Source organism: Cephus cinctus, unplaced genomic scaffold (genome assembly GCF_000341935.2).
Source record: "Cephus cinctus unplaced genomic scaffold, Ccin1 Ccin1_scaffold0215, whole genome shotgun sequence".
NCBI classification, from domain to species: Eukaryota; Metazoa; Arthropoda; class Insecta; order Hymenoptera; family Cephidae; genus Cephus; species Cephus cinctus.
Window position 1 is genome coordinate 2,028,942 of NW_014332933.1, and position 25,348 is coordinate 2,054,289.

Here is a 25,348-nt window from a genome sequence, read left to right on the forward strand (position 1 = left end):
CCTGTTGAGCGTGGTATTTTGAAAAAAAAATAAAAAATTTTTATAATATTTTATTTTACATAAATTTATATTATTTGTACTCGTATAGCAACACAGTGCCTACGCCAATGCTTGGCGGTTGATGTCACCATGGACGGTACCCCCTCACCCCCTCGGATAATAGAGTCCGCGACTTTAATGGACTCGCTAATCCTCTTCCCTGTTTGCCAGAGAGGGCATCAGGCACATTCAGGTCTATGCTAGAGAAATGGGGAGTGGTGACTGCACGGTACTGGAGTATACAACTACGTACGTGTGGGTCTGAACGCTGTCGTGTAATTGTAACAAGGGTTCCCGGTGCCCTGCCACATTGGGGTACGCTACCACAGAGATACGCCCCTTGTGTGCAACCACTGGTGCGATGATACCTTGATTCTTCGAGTGACGAATTAGCCACCCCCGTGAACCCTGATTTCGAAAAATGCGCTCACCCGCGTTAAGGGAGGTTTTTGAAAATTTTTATTATTTTATTACACTCTTTAATGAGTCGTGTAAAAAAAGTTTTTTTTTTTTTCATCAGATACTTTCGGGGTTAAAATATGTTCGAGTAATTTTTGGGACCACGTTGAAATATTGGTGTATATGTATACAAGACGGAGTTAAGTATTCTACCGCCATTTTTGGTAACAGAACTGGAGTACCAAGGGATGCTGGAAATATGGATGGGTATGTTTGTAAGGGTGACAAATGGATATCTATTAATTTCGATCTCTCCATTAGCACTCGACGTCCCAAATCTTGATACTATCTTGCCTGGTGAAATTGACAAACATTTGTCTCGTCACCCTTATACCTCTTGGAAGCAGCCCTTGGATTTAGCAGGGGTTGAAGGTGACGCAGATTTATCAGATCCACTTCGCTTTAGGAGCTGTTATGGCTACGGTATCAGTTCAGAGGAGTATGGAATATTTTGCAAATCACTTTTTGATAATATCTCAATTCTTTACTATTCTACATTTCGTACGACATCCAACACACGATACTTATGATAATTTTCAGATATATTAAGGTTTCTTTTTATTCGACTTCCCAACACTTATAGAAAGTACACCGGTGACAAGGATTGCAATGCTAATGAAAAGGATCAGTTTGAATAATATAACGAAGAAGAGAAATGATAGGGAAAGAATTACCTGAAAATGAAAAAAAAAAAACTTTATGCATTTTAATAAAGCCGTCGTTGTTCAGGTTGAAAGACCTGAGATTGTGGTGGTCCCTGATGACCCTGAGGACGACCCTGAGGGATGGCATTCGGTAGCTGAGCTTGCACTTGGAGCAATTGCTGAATCTGGGGCGGCAATTTATTCGAATATTGTGGCTGTCGCGGTGCAGCCTGCTGTTGTGGCGATGGACGGTACACAGGCCTGTTGTAATTAGGCTGAACATTTTGAGCCTGTTGAGCTGCCTGAGCGCGATACTGCGGAGAGTACTGCTGCGCCTGAGCCTGCTGAGGTCGATACTGGGCCGGCACATTCGCACTCTGGGCCTTATAAGTCGGTTGCTGCGGCGCAGACCCATACTGAACTTGTGGATTATATTGAGAAACTTGGGACTGTGTTTGATATTGCGGCTCTATCGGTTTGGCAGGACCGAGTTGTGGCGGCGGCTGTGACGGAATGTGAACCAGTGGTTCACGAGCTTGTTGAAATTGAAGCAGCTGCTTGATCTGGCTTGGGGCCTGTGAATAAGGTCTGTAGCTGACCTGGTCCGCTGGAGGATTCGCATCTCGTCGCGTGCGTAAGTGTTCTAAAAATTACGAAAAAAAAACTTTATGCAATTCATATAAAATTTTCAAAAATATTCAGGTCGGCCCTTACCGATTCTCATATACTGAGGTACCTCCACGGGCCAGAGGCTATCGGCCAGCGGATCTGCACACAGACATACAGGAATCGCCAGCAGGAGTAAAATCTGCAATTCATAGATCGTGATTAAAATACCTTTTTCTTTGCCTCTCTCTTCTTTTCTCCGATTTCGAAAGTGCAATGGGCGCAACGAGATTGTAAATTTGAAAATTAAAAGAACGTAAACGACAGATGCAATAAGTTTCGAACTTTAATTCGTACACGAGAAACTCCAAGAACCCATTGCTAATATGGCGTGATAGTTAGGTAAGGCGTCTGAGAAAATGGAAATTAGAAAGTAATGAGAGACCAATGCCGCTACAATGTAAAGCGACGCATTACGTCTGTCAATTCCTAGGGTTTTACTTTTCCATGTAATTCTATCTTTTCCTCACGGTATAATAGTACCATGTAACCAATCGCACTAGTCGAGTAAAACAAACAGCTTTTTATGACGTAACGGCCGATGCAATGAAAAAGCGTCGAATATACAGAAAGAAAAGACAGTTCACTCGTTATTATTTCACAGTCAACAAAGAGAAAAAATCACAATCATCGAAAGACGTGTCATTAAATCCATCGCTTGTGTCAGCAATCAGTCTACTGTTTACGATTAAGAAAACGTCAGTTATAACAGCACGAGTAAAAATCAGCAGAAAAAATATTAACATCGATCATGATAAATTTCTACAAAATCATTAGTCTGCTATCCACTTCTAATTACCGAGCAATTTTTTTTAACATATACAGTATGGAAAATAAATCCATATGGAATTAACGAGCGACTAAAGACATAATGAATGTTGAACTTTTAAGAAATAAACAAACTCCAATAAACCAGACTCGATAAACGAATGTGAAAAATAATATTATTGATACCCATGCCTTAATAAGAATAATGAAACTTACCGGGACCTTCATGACGATAAGCCGGATGACGATTTCAACGGGAACTTGAGAAAACTGGCGACCAAAGTCGCGATGCACTTCTATATGGGCGAGCGTTTGCAGGGTAAATGGCCACCACCAGCTTTCATGGTTCGCTGCCTTCAAATTTTTATTCCTGGGCCCTAGTCACGTAACGACGCGTGGCTGGGCATTGCTGGGGCCAGGAAGTGATCGGGAAAGCTGCCATGTGGAGTGTATAGAAATCCTGGGGAAATAATGCGGATTCAAGCAGGATAATTTTTCAGATGTTAGATACATAGTAATTAGAATAACGAGAACAAGGAAAGTAATTTTAATAATGAAATTTGAAATTTAACAGTATTTTTGAATTAATTTTACACTACTTAATATTTGACAGTTCAATAATATCAGTTGACTATTCTTTCCATAGGGATGATGCAATCAAGGATGATTTCTATGGAATCTTATTTTTGATGATTTTTGAGGAAAGTGATATTGAATCATCTTTTGATGGCATTGTATAAAAATTTTGTTTTTTTATGGAATATTATGAAACTTTAATATGCATGTATGGTTCGTTAGAGATTGTCATTCGTCGTATGGAAAATTATATGTCAGGTAATTTTTCATATTTAACTATGTAGAACGAAGGTCGATGACATCTGAGTACACGTGTATAAGTTAAGTGTAAGTTATATTTGTGATCGGATACGAAAGATGGAAATAAAGTCTTTCGTACGCTTTGAGTTACGGAACGGGACTGATGCAGGTAAACGCATATGCGCGTAAGTGGATCACATGTGTACTAAGTTGTCACGTAACGGCAAAAACCACTTTTGCAGGAAGTCTGATTCGAAAGGTTAATATATATATGTATAGATGTACATATTGTCCAGATAGACCGATTTTTGTTGAATTTGAGAAAGTTTGAATTTTTTTTTCTCCCAACTTACAAGATAAGTTTGACGCGTTGAAATAGATAGATGCCAAGTTATAGGTCTTGAATATTAAAAGGATGGGTAATTGATAAAACTTTATTAGAAAACGTATAAATGTAATATGCAAAAAACTTATACTAGTATCAAAAAATATTATCACTGTGCATCTCTCTCTTTTTAACCTAATATTTTACATAGACAGGACTCCGTTTGTTAAATAAATTTTATGATTTATGGTACCTTTGTTGCATAACTTGATATCATTGTAAATTTTGGAAATTGAAATCATTCGCTAACTTGACAAATAGTGTGCCTGCGAATTCCAAAAAATTACCTATTATTGAAAACCTGAATTCGCAGATGAAAAAAAAAAAATTAATATTGTTTTTCAGTGACTGGACGAACTCCACCTTGGCCCTGATTGTAAGGCCCTTGGCCTTGACTTTGATACTGAGCATTTGCAGGGGCAGAAGGTTGAACAGGCTGAGGAACGTAAGGCTTATCAGGACGATAAACAATTTGATTAGCAATGATATTGTAAGGAAGCTGCGACTGATAGTTGAGAAGTTGTTGAATCTGGGAAGGTACATTGGATGAATAATGAGGTTGGGGTTCAACCGGCGGTTGAGATATTCTTCTGTACTGTTGTTGAGGCGCAGCCTGTTGATGTTGAGGTGCCTGACGTTTGTGTCTAGGTGGTCCACGTGGTCTTCCTTGAGGACGTTTGTATTGTTCGTCAGTGGGTTCAGGCGCGCGTGCCTGTTGAGCTTGTTCTCGATAATGAGCCTGAACTTGTTGAGAATTAGCCTGAGCAGCAGCCAGTTCGTCGTACCTACAATAAATATGTTGAATGTTGAACAAGAACAAAAATTGTATCAAACTTCAACCTTACCTGTACTGTTCTGGAATAATGTTGAGATAAGGTATCTGAGCTTGGAACTGAAGTATCTGCTTAATTTGAGATGGAGCATTGCTGTAGGGTCTGTAGCTGATTGGTTGTTGAGGAGGAACCTGAGTTTGAGGTTGATGAACTGGTTGTGCAGGTTCTTTAGCAACTCTTACTGGAACAGGTGCTGCAGTTTCAGCTGCATATTGCGGTTCTGGCTGCTGTCTTTGTGCATGTTGACGCGGCTGAACTTGCCGTTGATAAGACCTCCAATTAACTCTGAGACCTAGAGATGTTTATTTTAACGTTGAAGAATAATCAACTAACATGATGTTGATAAATTGTTACTGTCGTCGTACCACTTGGATCATTATACTGCAATGCTCGTCCACCTCCTTGATTGGCATCGTAAGGTCCTTGGATCGCAGATTGACCGTGTCCATCGGTAGCTCCTTGTATTCTAAAATCAGCATTCCCATCCGTAGCGCCCTGAATTTGAAACTGACTATTCCCATCCGTAGCGCCCTGAATTTGAAACTGACTATTCCCATCGGTGGCACCTTGAATTTGGAAATCGCTGTTCCCATCACTGGCGCCCTGAATCCTGAAGTCAGTGTTTCCATCGGTGGCGCCTTGAATATTGAAGTCGCCAGAGCCAAGAGAAGCTGAACACATTTCCACGTAAATTTTACATGAGCGTCGAAGGACCGTCTAAACCAGTTACCAATTATGGGAAATTGTTGAGCATTTTTTTTTTTTCATTACCTCTGCTCACTAATTTCCTGCAATTTTTTTTTTGTATTTTTATCCACTCACCTCTCTGATCAGTATACTCAATTCCCTTCTCTTCGCTATACTTTAGTCCCTGTGAGACTCGATTCCCGTCACTCGGTCCCTGGATGGAGAATTGGCCCAGACACAGGGGCAGTGTGACTATAAGTAAAGTCTGAAAAAGGGCATGAGAATTGAATAAACTCCGAAATTGCAAAATGCCGTGGAATTAATTGTAATGTCTTAGAGTAATTTTTAATTGAGAATCAGGTGCATTTAGCACAATGCAAATGAAGGGAAAGTTACTCATCCAAGAATTGCTATCTCTATTGATAATGATTAATCAAACCGTAATCGAGAGAGCCGTTGTGCAATTCAACCTTTCTGCTTAACATTTCGATTTGCGACATGCCATTTGAGAACTAACCAGCATGTAACTAGGAACTCGGCATGCGAAAGGGAACAGATAGTCTCTGTGTACACGAAGCCTTTCAACCTTAGATTCAATATATCTATCGCCATTGGAATTACACTCAGGAATAGAAAGTTAAGGATATATTAAGCTACCTGACCCGCTTTTCCTGATTGCAGTTTCAAAAAATGTATATAAGAATGACAGTTACCGATACTTAAAGATTTATCAGAAAAATGCAACTACGGACGTACGTCTATTACTAATCTAGATCAACAACCGGTATAATATCATAGAACATTAATTAATAAGGTACAACAAAACAAAACGAATAATTACGAGCTTTCTAATGTTTGCCCTAAATTCAATGGATACCCCGTTATCAAGTGAATATAGAAAAATAAGCAATGCATCATTGAAATATTTTTCAATAATTTTTTATACAGCTTAATCATGGTTTGTTTTTCGAAAGCGTGCAAACAAAATCATTCTCACGGAATATCTACTTGTTAAAATGTTGATTCACGCGCGAGAATATGATGTGTAATAATATATCCCGCGCACAAGTACCACGATAGTCAAAAATCAATTCGACTAATTTGATGTTGAATATTATTTAGACACTGAATTGACTTACTTCCAATTTCATCATGTCGAGGAGAGTGTACTTGGATGTTCAAGGGTGGAGACTTTCTGAGGCGGGCGCGCGTGCGAGGGAACAACTTTATAGGCTGCTAGTTTGGCGAGGGGATGCCAATTCTAAGCCACCTCCATTGCATTGCGTTACGTCGTGCTGAGCTCCGTTCAGGATTGCATGGTCCAGCAGTTTTACACTTTTGAGAGGCGGATCCCATGTACAGCAACATCGACTACACTGAACACCTCGAGTCAAGTTTTCAAGAGATTCCAGAATGTGAATTGAAAGTAACTCGCTAATCGCTCTCTATAGATATATATGCATGTATATATATATATATATATATATATATATATATTTGTATAGAAAATTATAAACTTAAAAATTTTGCAACATTAATATACGTACACTTCGTTTTCGTTGTTTTCGTACACTTCGTACGTTGTGTTTATTAAAGCACTACGTTCTAAATATATTCGCATTAATAAATACATGAATAGGGATTACGTATAATAATTTATAAATAACATTAAATTATTTCTGAACGTGTAATGTATTTGGAATGTTCGTTTCTTTTTTTTTTTGGTACAATTATAGTACGATAATTGTTGTGTCATGTTGATAATGAATGGCGGGTTGATATAATGCACAAAAACAAAAGTTACAGACATAATGGAAGTACGAGAATGGCATCTAGTAAATGCACTAGAAATAGTGAAGTTTGGAGAGAGTGACGAAGCGTGAAGGCCACGAAAGTGGATCATTTCGTTAACTCTTCCTGATCCGGAGAAATGCTATCCTTTTGTTTCAAGTGAAATCCAATAAAATAATCGCCGTCGTGTTATACAAGTAGGTATAGATTGAGAAAGGGAAATATTACTTTATACAATTACTTTGTCGTGGGTAAAGACATTAATGGGAGTTTGGAGCAAATCGTTTGACTTTGTAACCGTGAGAGTATGAATAAAATCCGGCTTGCTTAGCATAATCAGTAATGCTTATTTTAAATGAGAAAGGATATTTCAAAATTCACTGATGATATGTCAAATAAAATAATTTATTTTACATTATTTTACATTTATTTTACAAAATTATGCAACCGATTCAGCCTATTTGGAATATCGATTAGTCGTTGATCTACAAACTTAAAACTAAGTGGAAAAGACTGATACTTTTACTTTCTACGTTTGTATATTTAATTTGACAGCCGAAAACAATTTTAAAAAATAGCACCATCACTACCTCCATAACGTATCCGTTACTGACGTTGTTTCTTTTCTATTGGTTTTACTGATGGATCTACATCAGCTTGATTATTTTTCAATACATAAACTTTGCTGCGATACTGATAAGGTCCTTTTTCCTGTTCTGCCAATGGTTTAGGTATAAAAATTGATTTTGGCTGATACAGTATATGATTAGCAATGACGTTGTAAGGCAACTGTGCCTGATAGTGCAACAATCGCTGAATTTCAACTGGCATATTTTTACTGTAATCCAAATGAGCCATCGACACAACTGGTTGTGGTGCAGACATCAATGACGAATAAGGTACCTTGGCCTCTTGATGATTCTGAGCATTATCATTCTTCTCCTGTTTCTCTATTTTACCACCAAAAATAATGTACTCTTGAGCTTTTGGTTTGTAAGCCGCAGACTGTTTGATATCATCCTGATGGGTTTGACTCGATTGAGATTGTGCAACAGCTGATTGATCATAGACCGGTGCCAAATTTTGGGGATGAGTTTTATAAATAAAAGCTTCTGGATCTATATAAGCTCCATGAGGTTTGTAGGCCCGAACAATTAATTCCTTTATATGGGTCGGTACTGCAAAATATGGTTTGTATTGAACTTGTTCGGCTTCAACTTTATTTTGAAGTACTTCATTCTTGATCGGTTGAACCTGATGATTGCTGGTTGGATGAATAGTTCCAGTTTCAGCTCTTTGAGCACGCTGTGGTTTTTCCAGATGAGATTTCCATTGGGTGTAAGGAGCATAAAGTTTCCAATTGACTTTTAGACCTGAAAATCAGAATTTTTTTTAGTTTCTTTTTTTCACTCATCTGGATTATTCATAATTCTTACCATTTGGATCGCTATATTGGATGTGACTTTCAGGCGACCGAGAAAATCGACCAGTCACAACATCCTGTGCCAAACACATTGACACTAATGTCAGAAGAAGCACCTTTAAAAAATTAAAATTATATTCAAATGATTTTCCAGCAAATTCATTGAGAACATATCATATATCATCAAATTGATTCTATAATGAATTTATACTCGGATAGAAAGTACACAGTAGCTTCCTAGGAACTCGCGGTCTATTTTTTTTAAACTTGCCTCATTGACTCGATGCACATTCACTTACGCTAATGATACACATATCAAGTAATCCGATACAAGTAACTTTTAACAAGAAAACCAAAGAGACAAATATGAAAACTCCTCACTAAACTGTACAACATTTTGCAACACAAGTCACTGTTATAAATAATACAAGACCAATAATTAATTTGCAATCATCCTAATGGTTATAATCTCTAATCACGTTATACGACTTATTACTCAATCTACATATAATTTAAATAAAGTACGTAACTGTCACATCAGATACAAATTAACACTATTAAACCTAAGGTTCATCGACGTGTCCAAAATTTCTTTAAATCTCACGACACACCTCAATGTCAATTTTAAATCAATAATCATAAATTTTCCAAACTCCATGACTGTCGAACACTCACTCTCAGATTCATAGTTGCTTGACAAGGATCGTCGTGGATGAACGATAAGTTCCGTTCAAGAAATCTGCAGCTACAGACGCCGGTACTTCTATATAGGCACCAGTAGCCCTGATGTAATTGGCTCCCGCCTCAATAGCTACCTACTTTTAAAGTCATTCGCCTGAGGTAACGAGTATACCCGTAAGACATCAGGTATTATTCAGGCCCAAGTCCGAGAATGGGTTTTTCACGTAACCCAACTGCAAAATCCTAAGAATAGTATTAGGGCAGTCATGTTGCAACGATGAGTGCCAATGTAAAATTATCCAGTAATTTTCATGACCGAGACTAATTTGCTTTTCATTTATTAAGCCACCCCTTTCAGGAATCTCATGTTGTAATCTCACTGTAAGGAACAATGAAATTCCAAGAATATATCTTGAGCTTGCCTGCTCCACATTTTTTACCCCGCCCCACCTAACCCTTATGTCATTACCGGTTACTCGCATTTATGGACGCTGAGAAATTAGAGTCTCCCAGCCTTTATAACAAAAGTATTGACGTTTAATCGTTTTTGGTTTAATCCGATAGAAAGTCGATTCCCAGTTGCATCACACGAACGGGAGTTTCACGAAGGAAAGGACTACGACCTGGATGGCTGCGTTCAGTTCCGGTGTTTAAAAAAATAAAAAGTCGTGGAAACAATGCGATTCCATCTAAGAAATTCCACGCGCTTCGTATAATCGAGCAGAGGGATTTAATCGTTGATTATAAATCAGACATTCAAGGCTCTGTACGAGAGGACTGGTGTATTATATTGCTGAGAGAATGGCGTGGAGAATGGAACGCTTTTTGATGATACTTATACCATATGTATTGATTGTGTACGTTGGGAATCAAGCTTGAGGAATTGCAGTGATCTATTTTCAGTGATTTCATTGCGACGAAATTCCAAACTGACATTAACTATTGTTTCGTGAGATATGTATATGTGTACCAAACGGAAAGCAAACAGACCTGCAAAACTCCTGTTTCATCATAATAATTCACAGAAAACAGTAAAGTAAAAGCCAATAATAAAAACGTCGTAAAACTAATCATAAATTCATGTAGGCTTATATTAGCCGTACCCTACTATGTTTTACTATGATTAGGATCCTTAAGATTGGACGCAATTTTCGAAATTACTAGTACGGTTGCGACACGTTTGACTCAAAGAAAGGAGAAATATCATGGAGCAAGTTCTTATGAAACTTCTATAGAAAGAAATGATTGGTCGTAATATATTATTATTAGAAAAAATTTCTGCGACTGCCTGAAGCTATTTTGATTAATTATTTTAATTAGTTAATTGACCAGTATAGAGTGTACCTTGACATCTTTTTTGTCTTCATCAAAAACTTTGTCATTTCTTACTCTGCTGTATGCAAGACCAAGTCCACGATAGTTTGACTGTTTTCCGTTCAGCGACTCGCAACGTCACTGACTGAAATTGCATTAACATTTGATTTACTTGTTGGTAAATCATCAATTGAAACAAATCTTGCGTCGGTTCTTTGATTGGCCGATTTTGAAAAGCTACTTATCGGCAACCGATTCTATCTACAATACCGACAGAGAATTGACTTACAGATAAGAACGTTCCTTATATTACCGTCGGGCAGTTAGCGTCAAAGGATAAAAATTTATGTTTCTAATGCCTAAAAAAAAATGCTCCTTAATACTTCTTATATTTTCCTAATTGCTCCGCTGCTGTTATTTTTCAAAATTTATTCAAAATATCAAATTGAAGTTAAATCAGAATCTCGCAGAATAAACGGAGTAGATAAAAATTGAATTGAAATTGTAAAATATCGAAAATAAATAAGGCTCAAATTGAAATCTTAATAAATTAAGTGTTTGGAATATTAAAATAATTAATTGAATCAATAAAGTAAAATATTAGCACTTAGATATTAGAAATCCTGGCCAAACATATTTAAAAGTACTGAAAGTTGCCTAAAATAGTGTGTGCGTAAATTCGTCGCAAAATTCACCACTTGAATTGTATCTTCATGAAATACATTTCCCGAGAAAAAAATTAAATTATAAGATTTTATTATTCCACAACAGCATTTCTTCGCCCAAGGTGTGTATAAGCTCATGCCTAACGTTATGAAAATGTCAGAATGTTTATCATGAAAGAAGTTCAGCATATCCATAAGATAATTATGAACAGGGCGTGGTAAAGGAATAGCACAGAGTGCAATCGGCAATCAATGAGACGCGCAGGCGGCACCAAGGCCTCTTGCCCTGAGATCCCGTGAACCCGGGGAACAAACTCGTCGTATAAAACGCCCCTCTCGACGATGCTGGAGCGCAATACCAAACTCCGCGTTGCCTCGCCTCCTCTTCATCATGAGTGTCACACTAGTAAGTCGATAGCAGCATCAGTATCCAAGTTCCTCCAATTGCTTCTGACATTAAACTCGGTGTTCTGATAGAGTCCTCGAATGGGTTCCTGGTAATTTATTAATTTTCTATTATACTTATTAGGTGATATTTGCCAGTTCCCTGGCATTGGTCAACAGCCAGTACTCACAGTATCAAGATGCCGCACAAAACGCAGCAATTTTGACTGACGCACGTTACCTATCTGGCGATGGAACATTTGGTGCTGCTTACTCCCAAGAAGATGGCGTAGTTTTCAAGGAAGAGAGCGACGCCAATGGGGATCGTCGAGGATCATACTCATATGTGGATCCCACTGGGAAAAGACATACCGTCACGTATACAGCTGGAAAGAACGGATTTCAGGTTAGTAAGAGAATCATGGGATATAGAAAATTGTAGGTTATTTTTTAAGAATGTTGTTTTGGGTGTAATGGGAGGCTGATTTTGTTTTGTATTTTTTTTCAGGCTACCGGTGATCACATTCCAAAGGCTCCACCCCAGGCTGCTCCCCAACCAGAATACGTACCCCTGCCCCAGTATAATTCACCGGATTACCAGCAATCGAAACAACAGTATCAACCACCAGCGCAATCTCATTATCAACCAGAACCTGCTCGAAGACCTCAAACTCAGTACCAGTCACAACCTCAACCCGATTATGAGCCTCAACCTCAATATCAACCAGCTTCTAGATCTCAACCACCGTACAATGCTCTCACCACGCCAGCACCTCACAGATTTTATCCTCCAGGAAAGTTGAACTTCAACAGAACTCCAGACGGTTTCTCGTACACGTTCAGTAAGAGTTGAATCTAAGAACTCATAAATTCGCTCGCTTCAAAATTTCTATTGACAATCATTCGCGTGTACAATTTTATGAATCCATGAAAAAATTATTAAATTTCTCTTAAAAACTAGAGTGTACAAGGCAGACATCGATGACGTCATTTTGCACGTATGAATAAATTACAAAGTGGTTCCTTCTTTATTAGCATTCCAAAAAAAAATTTTTTTCAATGTTTACTGTATCAAAGCATCCATTAAGAATCTCATCCATGATCTTATTACGGAAGTATAGATCTGACCATGAAACACCACTGGTTATCCTCGACATGCCGATCAAATCAGTTACTTTCCAATGCAGTGCGGTTTCTACATAATACGAATCTGAAATTATTAAAAATCTAAACATACCGTTAGTCCTCTTAAACGATTATAAGAAAACTTGACGTGTCATTGAACACGGATAAAATATTCTAAATTCCATAGAAAAATTCTTCTTGTACATTTATGATATACAAAAAAGAACATTTCTTCGCACAATTACCAGAGCCAGTGGTAGATCACTTTCCTCCAGTAACCTTTGACCTTTTCCATTTCATAACGCAACAGTCAGTGAATGGCATTGATCGCACGTAAACATACGGATCGTCGGCTCAATCGCGCGCAACGCAAGTTTCGCACATGCAAAAGCAAAGAAAGTACCAACGCAAGGTAGCATTTTCTCAGCAAGATTCGATTCTGCCAACGCAAGCAGCCAACATCTCGATCCAGAAGGGAAAGAAGAAGAAAAAAAGTAAGTGTCGAGCCAGCCAAGCACGCAGTCACCCATGACCGGGTTCATAATACGGGCGCGGCGTCTGGCAAGGCAAACCGCCTTAACAAAGCAGGAACTCAACTCGGTAGCCTTAACGCACAAAGAAATGCTAAACCGTAACATTTCTCGCAGCGACACCGTATAAGTAAGCACCAGCATTACCCACGCAGCGTAAGCTTAACGCTATGTGTTACAGAGATAACAGCGACTTAAGGAATACGTTGAAAAACGTTATAATTACATAGAGCAATAGAATCTAATAATTTTAGATATTTTTATTTATAAAGGTATAGTGAGTATACATATTACGGTATGATTATGGCAGTAATATACTGACTCTGATTAGCTGCGTGTGACATCAACAGTATAAAAGTAGTCTAGAACAGCTGCTAGAGGCAGTGGCATCGAACATTCACACTCCTCACAACAGAAAACAAACGAGTAATGCTAACTTAACTTATTTATGCTTTACTTTATTTCTTTTTATGCCAGTGTGCCTCCCGACACGTTGACGCAGAGTTATCATGAACGCAGGTTAACAAGTCCCAGAGAGAAGGCACTATGCATCCAATGTGTTCCAGGATGCCGAAAGCCCCTTCGATCCTCAATATCCCGACGAACGATCTCGATCGCGTCCTGCGATCGACTTAGTAACTTGGTGATTTGGTGAGTAACGAAAAATTAGAAGAAAAATAGGGAAATGAAAGATCGAAGAAACACACTGTCGTGAAAATGATCGTGACCAATGCCAAGATATCCTTCATTGTCTCTACGCTTCTCTTGGTAGCGATCAACACCGAAGCATACGTTTCTATGCTAAGTCAGTTAATTAGTTGGCAACCTAGCTAATTTGCGAGTAGCGCGTGGCCCATTTTAACCAGCGATTAAAATTTTTAACAAAAAATTCATATTCAAGTGCGAACAACTAGTCGTCCTACGGGTGCGATATAAAGAAAATGTCACTTTGATTTGAATTTGATTGCACTTTCACATATAATCGTAATACTCAATGGAATAACCGTAGGTGCTCGCTTTTATGAAACTACGTTGAGTACACTGTTGATTGACGCCATATAACAATTGTACGCGTATTTCTACACAACTTATAATATGGATTTTTCTAACAAAAAAATCTTATGCAACTTTGCGAATTGCAGTCTTTTGCGATATTTGCGATATTTTTTATTTACTCATTTTTTTTCTCTTTCTTTCCTTATTGATACCCCACAGCGACCGATTAATGTTAATACACTGGAATTCAAATACACGAAACCCATTTCGGGATCAATGGAATCTGATTGCTCGGTGAGAAATACAGTAATTTAAAAAAAATGATGACTCCCTATTAGCATATACGATGGATGTAAATTATTGTTGAGTATCTAAAGAATAACATAATGCGCTTGTTTTGTATGCGGAATACCCGATAAGTGTTAGAAATTGCAAATGCATCTTATTCTAGAGAATGTAACTTTTTTAAATTCCTCCCAGAATCTCCGACACAATAAAATTAAAAATCATGAGACCAAATGCGTTAGAGTTCTGATGCATCGTGACAAATAAATACTGCACGTTCACATTTTTTTGTGCAAATTTCTAACAATAAAAAATTCTACTTCTAACTCCTTTTAAACCAATTTTTTACGAAAAAGAAATAGAAGTTAGCATGTCAACAGACTTAGCGGATCATGCTACACGGCGTCGTTATACCAAACGCAATATACCTAGATAATAACTTTAAACGCATAATAAAGTGGATTGATAACGAAAAAAAGAAGGATCAACTAAACAATAAATGGCAATTAGAAGAATGCGAAAGGAATTAATGAACGTATATTAACGTAATCTAAGCACCATTAGATTCCATAGTTCTCCTAAGGTTTCTCTGTTGGAATATTTCTTATGTTTATGGACCTGATCAACTTCTTTTTTTTCTTCTTTAAAACTTATTACACAAAACGATAATTATTACAGTCAACTACGATTAGTACTCAGTCAAATTTTTTTTGGCTATATTACATAAAAACTAAAGATGATTCAAAAGTATAATAAGTTCTACGTGAGACAGGAGGCACGGCAGCTTAAAAATTCTTAGCGCAATCTACTGGTATCTAATGTCCTAATTCTACGGAGACAATTGGGAAGTAAGCGCTGTGTAAGACTTTCTTACGCGATTTTTGGAAGTTACAGTTTGTTCGCAATGCAAAATTTCCCAACGAAAGAGAAAACGTTAACGTTTCATATGAATATTTCAGGTTTATCTTTATATCCCCCTCTGTCTTCAATTCTATTACTTGATTTCTCTCATTATCACTGAAATAAAACACCTCGACAGGTAAAATTACAATTAAAATAATATTTTATCTCAAAATTGCGTTCAGCCCTTAGTATTAATGCGATCTCATGTCACGGTGAAATAAAATTTTTGATAATTACTAATAACTTGACATGTCTAGTCTTCTACCTCGCAGAGTGGACCAAAGTGATCTAAAGTCCTGAATCGGACTGTCGAGTACTAACAGGACGGAGATAATTTAATCGTGCGTGTGTGTATATATATATATATATAATTCTTCGAATAGGGATATATTCCCTTACCCGCATTGAGAACAAACCAGTTGTGTTAAAAGAGTAGACACTGCAAAAGGAAGGCCAATTAAATCTGTAAAGCTGATTATATAAAATCGTACACTAACGGATAATTACAGTAGTTTAGATACTGACATGATAGTGCAAATATAATGGTACTTTTACAATAGCATCAAGTCAGTACCTAAGGATCTTGTAAGATATCATAGAAGGGAGGCTTATTGGATGTAAAGAATACGCTTTGGCACGTTCGTCAACAATCATGAAAAAGATAAGTTATCAATGATATGTCATGTATGGCTAATACTAACTAGTTCACTCAGATTCTGATAAAAAAATGTTTTTCGTATTACCTACATTGAAACGACGAGTTTCAATACAGGTAATATGAAAAATATAGTGTGTGGCACGTGACAAAATACGATTTCAAACTTCGAGTGATGTCAGCCCTCGCCTACGGCTCGAGCAGCCAACTTCACTCTAGTCTGAAATCGTCATGTTTCATCCCTTGTCACACGATATTCTATTGAAACCGGCATAATGACAGATTTCACAAACAACACAAATCACATTATTAAATAAACACATTCACAAAGTTCGTAGGGTCACCTACTCGTCCAGTAAGTAAAATTTGATTACATGCCACCGCGTATCCTTTGTTAATAAGACAATATTATAACATTACGTTCGCCAATATGCATTCCATGCTATGCTGAGGTCCTGGTCAATGTGGAGTCAAGAAGTTGTACTATGGTAAGACACGGATCGACGGTGTGTAATGATAAGTAGGAGGGTGGTTCTAGCTGCAAAGTCCCGAGGGATCAACGAGTCCACGTGCAATAAGTTCTGCGGTAGCAGGATCACCACCCTGCTTGCCGCTCGTATGTTGAGTAGGAGTTTGCTGAGCGTGAGGTTCAAAGTGGGAGCGTACGTGGAACATGAACTCAGCCTTGTCAGTGAAATCAGTACGGCACATTAGGCAAAAGTGCCTCTCAGAGGCATAGGGTTGTGGCGGTGCTGCAGATCCAGGAAAGTATGCGGCTGCGTGCTGAGGTGGTGCCGAAACTTCCAAGTGAGATCTGTTACGGACAAGAAGGAGGAGCATGATCAATAAGTATGACGAAGATCAAAATCCTTGACAAGATAATTAACTAATATTTACCTTGCATGCTGCATCCATTCCTCCCTAGTGGCCATGGTGCGCCCACATAATTCGCAAGCCCAGCTGACAGGCTCTTCCTTAGGTTTCTGAATAGCGTCTTGACGCGCCTGCTGTTGTTGCTGCTGCTGCTGTTGCTGTTGCTGCTGCTGTGCCTGCTGCTGTTGCTGTTGCTGCTGATCCGTGCTGGGAGCCGTGGGCGTCGAGAGAGGTGTAGCGCCAGGTCTGTGCCTGAGCTTGTTCATATGAATGACCAATTTATCGCGTCGCGCGAACGCTTTGCCTGCAACATGGCAATGAGGATTGGTCTCAAAAGTCCAGATCCCATAGAGCATATCTGTCCACCATCTCGTAGGTTTGTAATACAAAGCAATAAATATGAAATGCATGCCGATGGATCTACTCACCGCACACTTCGCAAGAATACGGCTTCTCGCCGGTGTGTATCCGCATGTGAATCACGAGTTTATCTTTACGAGCAAGACCCTTGCCGCAAACAGTGCAGGCGAAGGCCTTCGTCGTCGGTTCTCCCGTATTGGTAGCCTTCGAAGCAGAACCCGGTCGTATCCCGACGGTATTCGTGGTGCGTGGAGGCTGATTAACCGTAGGACCTCTCGCACCGGCGAATTGCTGATCCGTCGTGCTTGGAAATGCCGGCATCACACCGCCAGGGCGCATGGCTGCAGAGTAATCAGGCGACCTGGACCACGCATCGGAAGAAAAAAAATATATACTTATCAATTCCACATAACAGCAAGTATAAATTATAATTTTCGAAAAATCATTACTTACCAAGTACCGATCGAACGAAGAACCCGAACCCCATCGTCGTATCCTAGTCCATCGTCAGGCAGAGTAAATGTCGGATTGGGCGGCTGTGGTGCTGCAGGAGGTCCAGGTCCGGCTAGTCGTGCCTGAGCAGCTTGCTGTGCCATGTGTTGCTGAACGGCAGCGTGAGCTACAGCATGCGCCTCGACGTAAGCCGAGCGCTGTTGTTGCTGCTGTTGTCCACCGCCTGACATCTTGTCCTTATCAGCAGCCTAGACATTCCGTCAAGCTCTATATAGATACACCCTGAAGATCATTCCCAACGCGGGAGTCTTTCGGACGGACGACGAGCAAGCGAGAGAACAGTCACGTATCGCGGTACTAATTATAAGCACAAAACCGCAAAAACTAATTACAGCACCGGGACGAGTTTCAGGAATTTAATTTCTCATAAGGACAAAGCACGAATTATTCTAATATCCAATAAAGAGTATACTGGCTTGTACTGAATATAGACACGTACTGTTTGGTACTTCTTTCCATGAAGAAACGAAAATAAAAATAAATCCGTGAAATAAAAAAGATCCAACGCATCACCAGCACGACATATGTATACGTAATGTTACCGGCTATAAAAAAAAACGATCCGATCTAGATTCTAAATATCTAAGTAACACGTCCTTTATTCGCTACCAAGATTGCCCATGGGATCTTCGGCTACTATACGGTTTGGCAATAAATTTTTATGCGCGGGAACGATAAAGCGAAATCGCGCCACGCCGAGACTACGCCACTCTTGGAGATAAGCGTGGCGTAGTACCCGAGCGACGAGAGAAGGGCAGAAAAGAAGATATTGAAATGATAAAAATATATATATATAAATACTAAGAGAAGAGGATAGCCAAGAAAGAGAGAGACGTTTTTCCCGTAAGAGAAAACGACGTGTCAGTAGGATTCACGGTGATAATTCGAAACCGGTCTCCTGACAACTGGAGAAATGCTTAGCGGCCTAGAGACGTGGGCGGCTTTTTTGCTCCTTTTTCAAAATACTCCTGCCGCAGTGGGTTTACATTTTTTTTTAAAACATTATTTTCATCCCTCCCCCTCGAGACCCTCGACTAACTTATCACCACCCAGTCGTTACTCTTCTCCCTTTTTTGCTCCCTTTGTTAAATCGCACCGACGATCGAGCCCGGCGCGTCATTAACTTAAGCCGAACGCGCAATGAAACAAAGTCGCGCTTAATGTTCACACAGTGGTTCGCCGTGCGGCCGAAGTGCCTGTTAACGAGGACTGATAAATTCCTGGTATAATTAAATATCCATAGCGATCGCCAGGTCGCCGATTACCGGCACGATTTATGGCTGTCGTAACCCGTGTTAAATCAAAGATTGGATTCCTGGGTTAAACGCTGAGTAATCGCAATGAATATTCGTCGCCCCCATAGAGCCCATTGTTCAGCGTGTGATAAGCAGAATTGTTATCGTTCACTGTCCTCCGAGGGACCGATAATGGGGTACTCACTGCGAAAACTAGTCTTTTCGGCGTGCAATACGGATAATACGTGATGCACTTAACGAACGAACGTAACGAACTGCAGCGTGGTGGCGACAATGGCGTCGAAGTACGTAAATTTTGTTTTTCTCAGGACGCAGAGCATGACGGCTAATATTAAGTGGAATCGAGAAACCGAGCGTGGATAAAATAATTTCACATTGCACGCATTATCTTAGTATACGAGACTGGTTGAGGAACGTTATGATTGAACTGTTACTGCTTGCCGAGAGAGGGAAGAGTATTGTTAAGAAAAATCTGAAAATGAAAATACCGCATGATAAATACATTTATCTTGGCAGTGCGAAGATAAATTAATCGAAAGTACTCGACGGTTTCAGGCAGAATAAATCATAAGTCACATTTTTCTTGCAGCGTATCTCACAGCGAGAGGAATATATTTCCCGGACACATGGAGCGTAACGCGTTGCCTTTGGTATAAAAACGTTTAATATCATCTGAGTGATGTTTAACCAGTAAAAAAAATTTTAAGTCGCGAACGACGTAATAAACTGCTTCCAATTTTTTTGTTACGTTGCTAATAACTACAGCGTTTCATGTTGGTACACTGGTAATAAAACAAAGTCCACAGAGCGACTTATCCAGCCTTACTGATCCAGCTATTCTTACGCAACGGGTTCACCGCGATTCGATCGAAATGAATTTTTTTAAAATGTCGATTATCAAAAACGAGTATGTAATTACGATACTGATGAGTTTTAGCAAGAAAAAAAAAATTCAATCACAATGAAGCCACAGAATTAAATTCGAAGTAAGATATCACGCACCATAGTCCAATACTTACAATCAACAACCGAATAGTACACCAGTATACAGTCTATCCGTAGACGTAAATTGCAGCGCGTATAGGCCTATCGATTTTAAACAGTCGCCACTCTCATTCCTTCTTTTCTCCTGGATTTCTGTCTCGGCGCCACTTTATACGTCCCCACGGACGGCATCCTCGACGGGAATAGCGGCCCGCGGCGAACGCGTGGACTCTCCCAGCGTGTATTGGATCAAGCGAAAGCAGATTTACTGCTGCTCGGAGATGAGAATCGATTGAAAAACAATAGTCCGACACTTTTGAAACACGTAGGAAACTCGAAAGGAGACTGTTTCTTCTAGTGAGCGTTTTAACGAGTGTCCGGAGTCTACAGGACGGGGAGAATCCCAGACGGCGGCTGACACAGCACGAAAATTCCCAACCGAACGGGCGCACCGCGCGGTTCCTCTTTATCGCTCTCTCTCTCCCTCTCACTCGCTCCCTCTCCTAACCCGAGATTATTATTAAGGATCAGTGCACGGGGTGGCCGCGATCGTTTTCGCGAGGGCACTCTCCGATCAGAGCGGCTTCGTATCCGGGCGACCCTGTCGGCAAGACGAAATAACAGAGGGAGAGAGAAGGAGAGAGCTAGAGTGAGAGAAGAAGTTGGGCCTCACGGGGTAAGAGAGGAAGAGAGCGAACGGGAAACAGGTGGGGTGAGCGAAGAAGAGAGAGAGAGAGAGAGAGAGAGAGAGAGAGAGAGAGAGAGAGAAGGAGAAGAGGAGAAAAAGAGGCACGACGAACGAAACGGCCGAGGCGAACGTATCGATCCTTAAAAAACAGCGAGCCGAGGCGATCGCGGCAGCCTTCGACATGCAGAAAGCAAACGAGATGTCTCGCGAGGAGATGAATTGTGACTGTGACAATCTTGAGTTTTCGTTAGACCCTTTAGAGAATGACAGATGCCGTGTGATCGCGTACTTTATGAGAGAGGAAGAGAGAGAAAGGAAATACCAATGCTTTGGCAGTATCTAAGGAAATAAACACGGCGACCCGTGCACGTGTGCATGAAGAACCCCACTTCACTCACTCAGGTAGTAACCGTATTATTCGAAGCAGCAACAGCGAGTAGTATAGCAACGGTTGAACCGGTAATATAACAGCAGTGAATTTATCGTAAAAATAGCAATCGGTACGTACGTTCTACGTTACAAAACCGTAACGAATCGGTATTCTCTCTGACAACACTTCCGATCTCGTTCTCGGCAAGCCAAGAGCGCTGCGTCCACGGTAGCGGTCGACCAAGAGCAAGGCGGCTGACAATAAGGAGAGCTTAAAGAAGTACGATGACGTAGTTCCAGAGTACAAGGGGAAGAGATAATAGGAGAGGAGGCAGTATGCCGAGTGGCAGGAGGTATACAGCCACGAGGAGGACGAGACAGAGTCGGGAACGGTGCGAAGAGGGACGCCGTTCTGGGATCTCGAGGGTCCCGAGAGTGAGAAAAAAATGAGGCAAGGAAGAAGAAAAAAAGATTGAAAATCAGGGCCGTCGGTGGTGACACGGATGCAGCGGGACTGCGTAATAATATCGAGGAATGCACCGTGCCGGATGGGGAGACAGAGTAGGGGAGTCGGATGAAGATACGAAATGAGAGTTTAGTGGCTCTGGTAGACGTAGCAGATCACGAGCGAACCGACCGAGCAGGAGAATGGAAGAGCACGCCCGGCACACTGCGAGAGAGAGTACAGTAGGTATCCTGAGGGTGTACTACGGTATACTGCTAGCGGCTGACTCGTGGCGGCGTATACAGTGTCGCTCCTGTCTGCTCGTACTCGCGAGGGACGAGACTGCGACTGCGACTGCGAGCGAAGTGCGTCGGCCCGCTGACCTTGACACTGACATTGAAAGGCTGGCGGCCCGTGCGCGATTAGGATACGATGGCGCGCTACCGTGCACCGTCGGTACCTAGCTGCTATACGATACGCATTTCTTCAATGGTGGGACCCTATTTCAAATAGTTTTTCACTCTCTGAGGTAGCGGCGTTCAGCGTCGGCACAGCCCTGGCCATACCAAACAGGTTTTCTGCGACGCCTCTGTAGGCACGCGGTTTTGACGCCGCTTCTCCGGTGATGCACCTGTATACGAGAGGATCGACGGATCAAGAGATCGTCTCGGGAACCGGCATCCTTTTTTGAGTGGGGATACGAGCCGACCAATCGCTGGGCTTTCAGCTGAATACAGAGACGTGTAGAAATGGGACGGAACAGCGGGGTCTGTATGTGTCACAGGAGGCCTCGTGTAGGAGGGAAGGTATGAAATGAGGAACAGGATGAGCTTCGAGCATTTACCTGGCCAGGCCACGCGTCGGAGACGAGGCTAGACGCGTCGAGACGCCAAAGTAAGGGGGGACCACTTCTCCGACTTTCGCTTTCTGTGCGCGACGCAGGGCCGGCGCGCCGATCAATAGCGCCGGGACGGTTACACTCTCGCTTAGCACCGTATGTGTGAGGGTGGAATTATTGAGATCACCCTACGGAACACCCTTGCGGTCAGAAATGGGAGTCTACACGGAGAATGGAAAGGAATCAAGGACCTCAAGCTACTGATCAGCGACGCCCCTCATATCGAACACTGTCTTGATGCCCGATGTCGCGACGACCTACACGGACTTTTCACACTCTGTATATGTATATCACTGATGGACCATGGGGATGAATGTAACTTGAGATCAGTGAATTGGCACTGTCGATGAATATGAGATACGGACGGCGATTGACGGTTCCGCAAGATCACTTTACGAACCCATACAAAGTTTCGATTAATTATTTTCTTTTTTTAAACATTTTTACTACTGGTGCCTACTGGATTATTCGCAAGGCAATTCGGTATTGATGTCACGCACACAGATATGTGGGGAACTGTTTTAGATCTCTCTGAGTATAACGTCCCAAAATCGAAATATGTTTGTCGATCTTTTACGTTTCCTGGAAATCTCAGCAATTCTGTGCGTAAATTTCCGCAATGTCCGCCAATGCGCGCTAAGTGCGACAGAATTTTCCATTAATATTGTGGAGAAATCGTCGGGAAATCAATCGTCATGCGTCACTTATTCGCAAAAAGAATTACTAGAGTATTTACGTTTGAGTTAAGGGTAAGATGTAACTTGTTATCGAATCGATAACTAAGACTTTCGAGAAATATTGTAGGTTACAGTTGATATCGTAGTGCTGTGAGTTCCAATTGATTTTACCTGGCTGTTAACCGATGCGGCGAGTTGCTTTAAGCTGTCTGCGTAATTTTTCAGCACCGTGTCAGTCGTCATGCAGCTTACACGAAATTCGTAGAACATATCCAACTTGTAGACGCATCTCTGGCATATATTTTTCGGCAAGGCATCCTCCTTGGTAATCTACGAAAACAGTCTTTCTCATCGTTGAACGTTAGAGGCTCTATTTTTATATTTAAATATATTCCTAATAAATAAAAGTTGACGAACAGAAGTAACTAAAGGATAAATTGCTACATTTTTTTTGAGACTTTCAAAGGCTTCGTGAAAATTCATTTAACATCTTGATGGATGTGGTTATGAACGCGAAGGACTCCTTTTTCTTTTTTTAATATTCATCCGTCATACAACAATTGTTTGATTCTTATACATTAAAAAGCGACCTCAAAAATATGCTTGAGAACAGTTCTAGTCTTCACACGTGCATTTTGCGCACGTTAAATGCGCATGCGTTCATGCATGCACATAAAACGCGACAAATTGACTGCATTATATTAAAATTCAATGCACGTGCAAGTTCAAAATGTATAATATCTTACATTTTCAATGATTGAAATACTAAGTTAAAATTAAACCTAAAATGAACAGCATTATAACAAATGACAGATTTTTGATTGAATTCAAAGCAGAATACAGTATTTATAAATGTTTCATAAAGCAATTGAAAGCCTTAATTAAATCATTTCCTTGGATATAGGAAAAAAATAAATCTTAAATTTTTGATATTCAATTGCTTAATATTACTCATGGGTATACGTGATTTCAAAAATATTAGCCAGCTCTGTATAAGCTCTATATACATCTGCGTATAAGAAAGACTACCATTTATTGAGTCAAATATAAATATACATAAGGAACATAAGTCCATTGATGAAAACATTTCTTGCTTGTAATTGTCAATAAGTTGATGGTATATATAAACTTGAATTGTTTCCTTAATACTCTGAGGTCATCCATCTAATCACCTATCCAATTAATGTATTCATGTAAGGTAGTCGCATCATACTTTATAAAATTGCACCGGCAGCAGAAACTGCAGATGTTCTTTTCCTCCATTCGAATTAACAACTCATTTGCAATCTTCAATACGCAACAAGTGAATGTATAACAAAATGTTACACATTCAACACAGACATTAATGAAATAATACAATGAGGAAATATTGCTGCATTAATACAAAACTCCTATCAGCTTCAGACATAATACAGCTGAATGAATAACCATAAATATTCTGACAGAGTTCCACTATAAAATAGACAAGAAAGGAGTATTTGTTGAGAAACGAACGAGCCCTGCAGGATCTTGAACGAAATTTTGAAAGACTTACCACAGCAGGAATACAGGAACGTATCTTGAAAAGTAATTGACGCTGTTCGCCTTCCTTATCAAATATCTGCAGCTGATTGTTGCTCTTCAATGAACAGAGCCGACAAAGCTCGGCGAAGTTGAAGTCTTCATTCATTGTCATTGTTTCCAGCCAGCCAAACACCAACCCCTGATAGGTTATACGGCACGTAGGTTACTAGCCACCGAATTATTGAACACCTCAAGCACCGAAACTCGGACGACCTTTGCGCCTACGTCACCCTCCGTGTTGCAAGGAGTATATTCGACTATTATATATGAAGCCGGTAGATACCCGATACGCGAGGAAAATTAGAGTTCAAAATTGGAAGAGTTGAACGCCGCCATTACTGGCTTTCTTCTGCACCCTGTCGCTATTCGAGATTAACGCCGATTGTGAGCCGTATCAATATTGCTTAGCAGCGCCACCTGAAATCGTGCAGCCACAGAGTCGTGCTAGGGACTCGGTTGGTTATGCAGATTTGGTGCAACTGCAGTATCTACAGTTTAGGCTGGAATCACAGCTTTTCTCCCATGCGCAGAAATTCATTTAAAATGATACAGGAGTCCGACAAGGAATCAATGACAATGTTCCTGCTTTAACCTCCTCATTAAACATGTAACAAAATGGGACGCATGCACATTACAGCTGCATTCTAAATAAAAAATGCATTGCTATCTCATG

General features: G+C 40.3%; 4 protein-coding genes across 5 annotated transcripts; 1 reads left to right on the forward strand and 3 right to left on the reverse strand.

Moving 5' to 3' along the window:
- Window positions 1-818: 818 nt before the first annotated feature.
- On the reverse strand, window positions 819-6,664 carry LOC107264991 (mediator of RNA polymerase II transcription subunit 15). The gene is made up of 8 exons (XM_025082370.1): window positions 6,437-6,664; window positions 5,433-5,562; window positions 4,976-5,281; window positions 4,623-4,902; window positions 4,109-4,562; window positions 2,793-2,930; window positions 1,857-1,950; window positions 819-1,785 (listed from the first exon to the last, which is right to left on the reverse strand). Exons 1-8 carry the CDS (start codon window positions 6,449-6,451, stop codon window positions 1,205-1,207), a joined length of 1,998 nt encoding a protein of 665 aa, XP_024938138.1. The 5' UTR covers window positions 6,452-6,664; the 3' UTR covers window positions 819-1,204.
- A 326-nt stretch (window positions 6,665-6,990) lies between these two features.
- Window positions 6,991-11,276, reverse strand: LOC107265399. The gene is made up of 3 exons (XM_015734826.2): window positions 9,187-11,276; window positions 8,525-8,627; window positions 6,991-8,461 (listed from the first exon to the last, which is right to left on the reverse strand). Exons 1-3 carry the CDS (start codon window positions 9,196-9,198, stop codon window positions 7,695-7,697), a joined length of 882 nt encoding a protein of 293 aa, XP_015590312.1. The 5' UTR covers window positions 9,199-11,276; the 3' UTR covers window positions 6,991-7,694.
- Window positions 11,277-11,430: 154 nt separating this feature from the next.
- On the forward strand, window positions 11,431-12,605 carry LOC107265400 (pupal cuticle protein). Its single transcript, XM_015734827.2, has 3 exons — window positions 11,431-11,577; window positions 11,701-11,961; window positions 12,064-12,605. The coding sequence occupies exons 1-3, from the start codon at window positions 11,563-11,565 to the stop codon at window positions 12,406-12,408; spliced, it is 621 nt and encodes a 206-aa protein (XP_015590313.1). The 5' UTR covers window positions 11,431-11,562; the 3' UTR covers window positions 12,409-12,605.
- Window positions 12,606-13,452: 847 nt separating this feature from the next.
- LOC107265398 (zinc finger protein 865) lies at window positions 13,453-24,787 on the reverse strand. Of its 2 annotated transcripts, none has more exons than XM_015734825.2 (6): window positions 24,647-24,787; window positions 23,284-23,442; window positions 17,736-17,983; window positions 17,351-17,643; window positions 16,947-17,226; window positions 13,453-16,863 (listed from the first exon to the last, which is right to left on the reverse strand). In XM_015734825.2, exons 1-6 carry the CDS (start codon window positions 24,785-24,787, stop codon window positions 16,584-16,586), a joined length of 1,401 nt encoding a protein of 466 aa, XP_015590311.1. In that variant the 3' UTR covers window positions 13,453-16,583. The 2 variants fall into 2 exon arrangements, with proteins under 2 accessions (XP_015590311.1, XP_024938006.1); XM_025082238.1 differs by having other exon boundaries at window positions 23,284-23,455; window positions 24,647-24,770.
- Window positions 24,788-25,348: the final 561 nt, after the last annotated feature.

Coding starts and splice junctions, on each gene's coding strand:
- LOC107264991 (XM_025082370.1), bottom strand. Junction 4,903..4,975: donor GCAGTATAATGATCCAAGTG/GTACGACGACAG, acceptor AAACATCTCTAG/GTCTCAGAGTTAATTGGAGG. Junction 1,951..2,792: donor TTATCGTCATGAAGGTCCCG/GTAAGTTTCATT, acceptor TATGAATTGCAG/ATTTTACTCCTGCTGGCGAT.
- LOC107265399 (XM_015734826.2), bottom strand. Junction 8,462..8,524: donor CCAATATAGCGATCCAAATG/GTAAGAATTATG, acceptor TCTGATTTTCAG/GTCTAAAAGTCAATTGGAAA.
- LOC107265400 (XM_015734827.2), top strand. Junction 11,962..12,063: donor CTGGAAAGAACGGATTTCAG/GTTAGTAAGAGA, acceptor ATTTTTTTTCAG/GCTACCGGTGATCACATTCC.
- LOC107265398 (XM_015734825.2), bottom strand. CDS start 24,787: ATGACAATGAATGAAGACTTCAACTTCGCCGAGCTTTGTCGGCTCTGT. Junction 17,984..23,283: donor CCGCATCGGTTAACAGCCAG/GTAAAATCAATT, acceptor CGGAATGTCTAG/GCTGCTGATAAGGACAAGAT. Junction 17,227..17,350: donor GTATTCTTGCGAAGTGTGCG/GTGAGTAGATCC, acceptor GCCATGTTGCAG/GCAAAGCGTTCGCGCGACGC.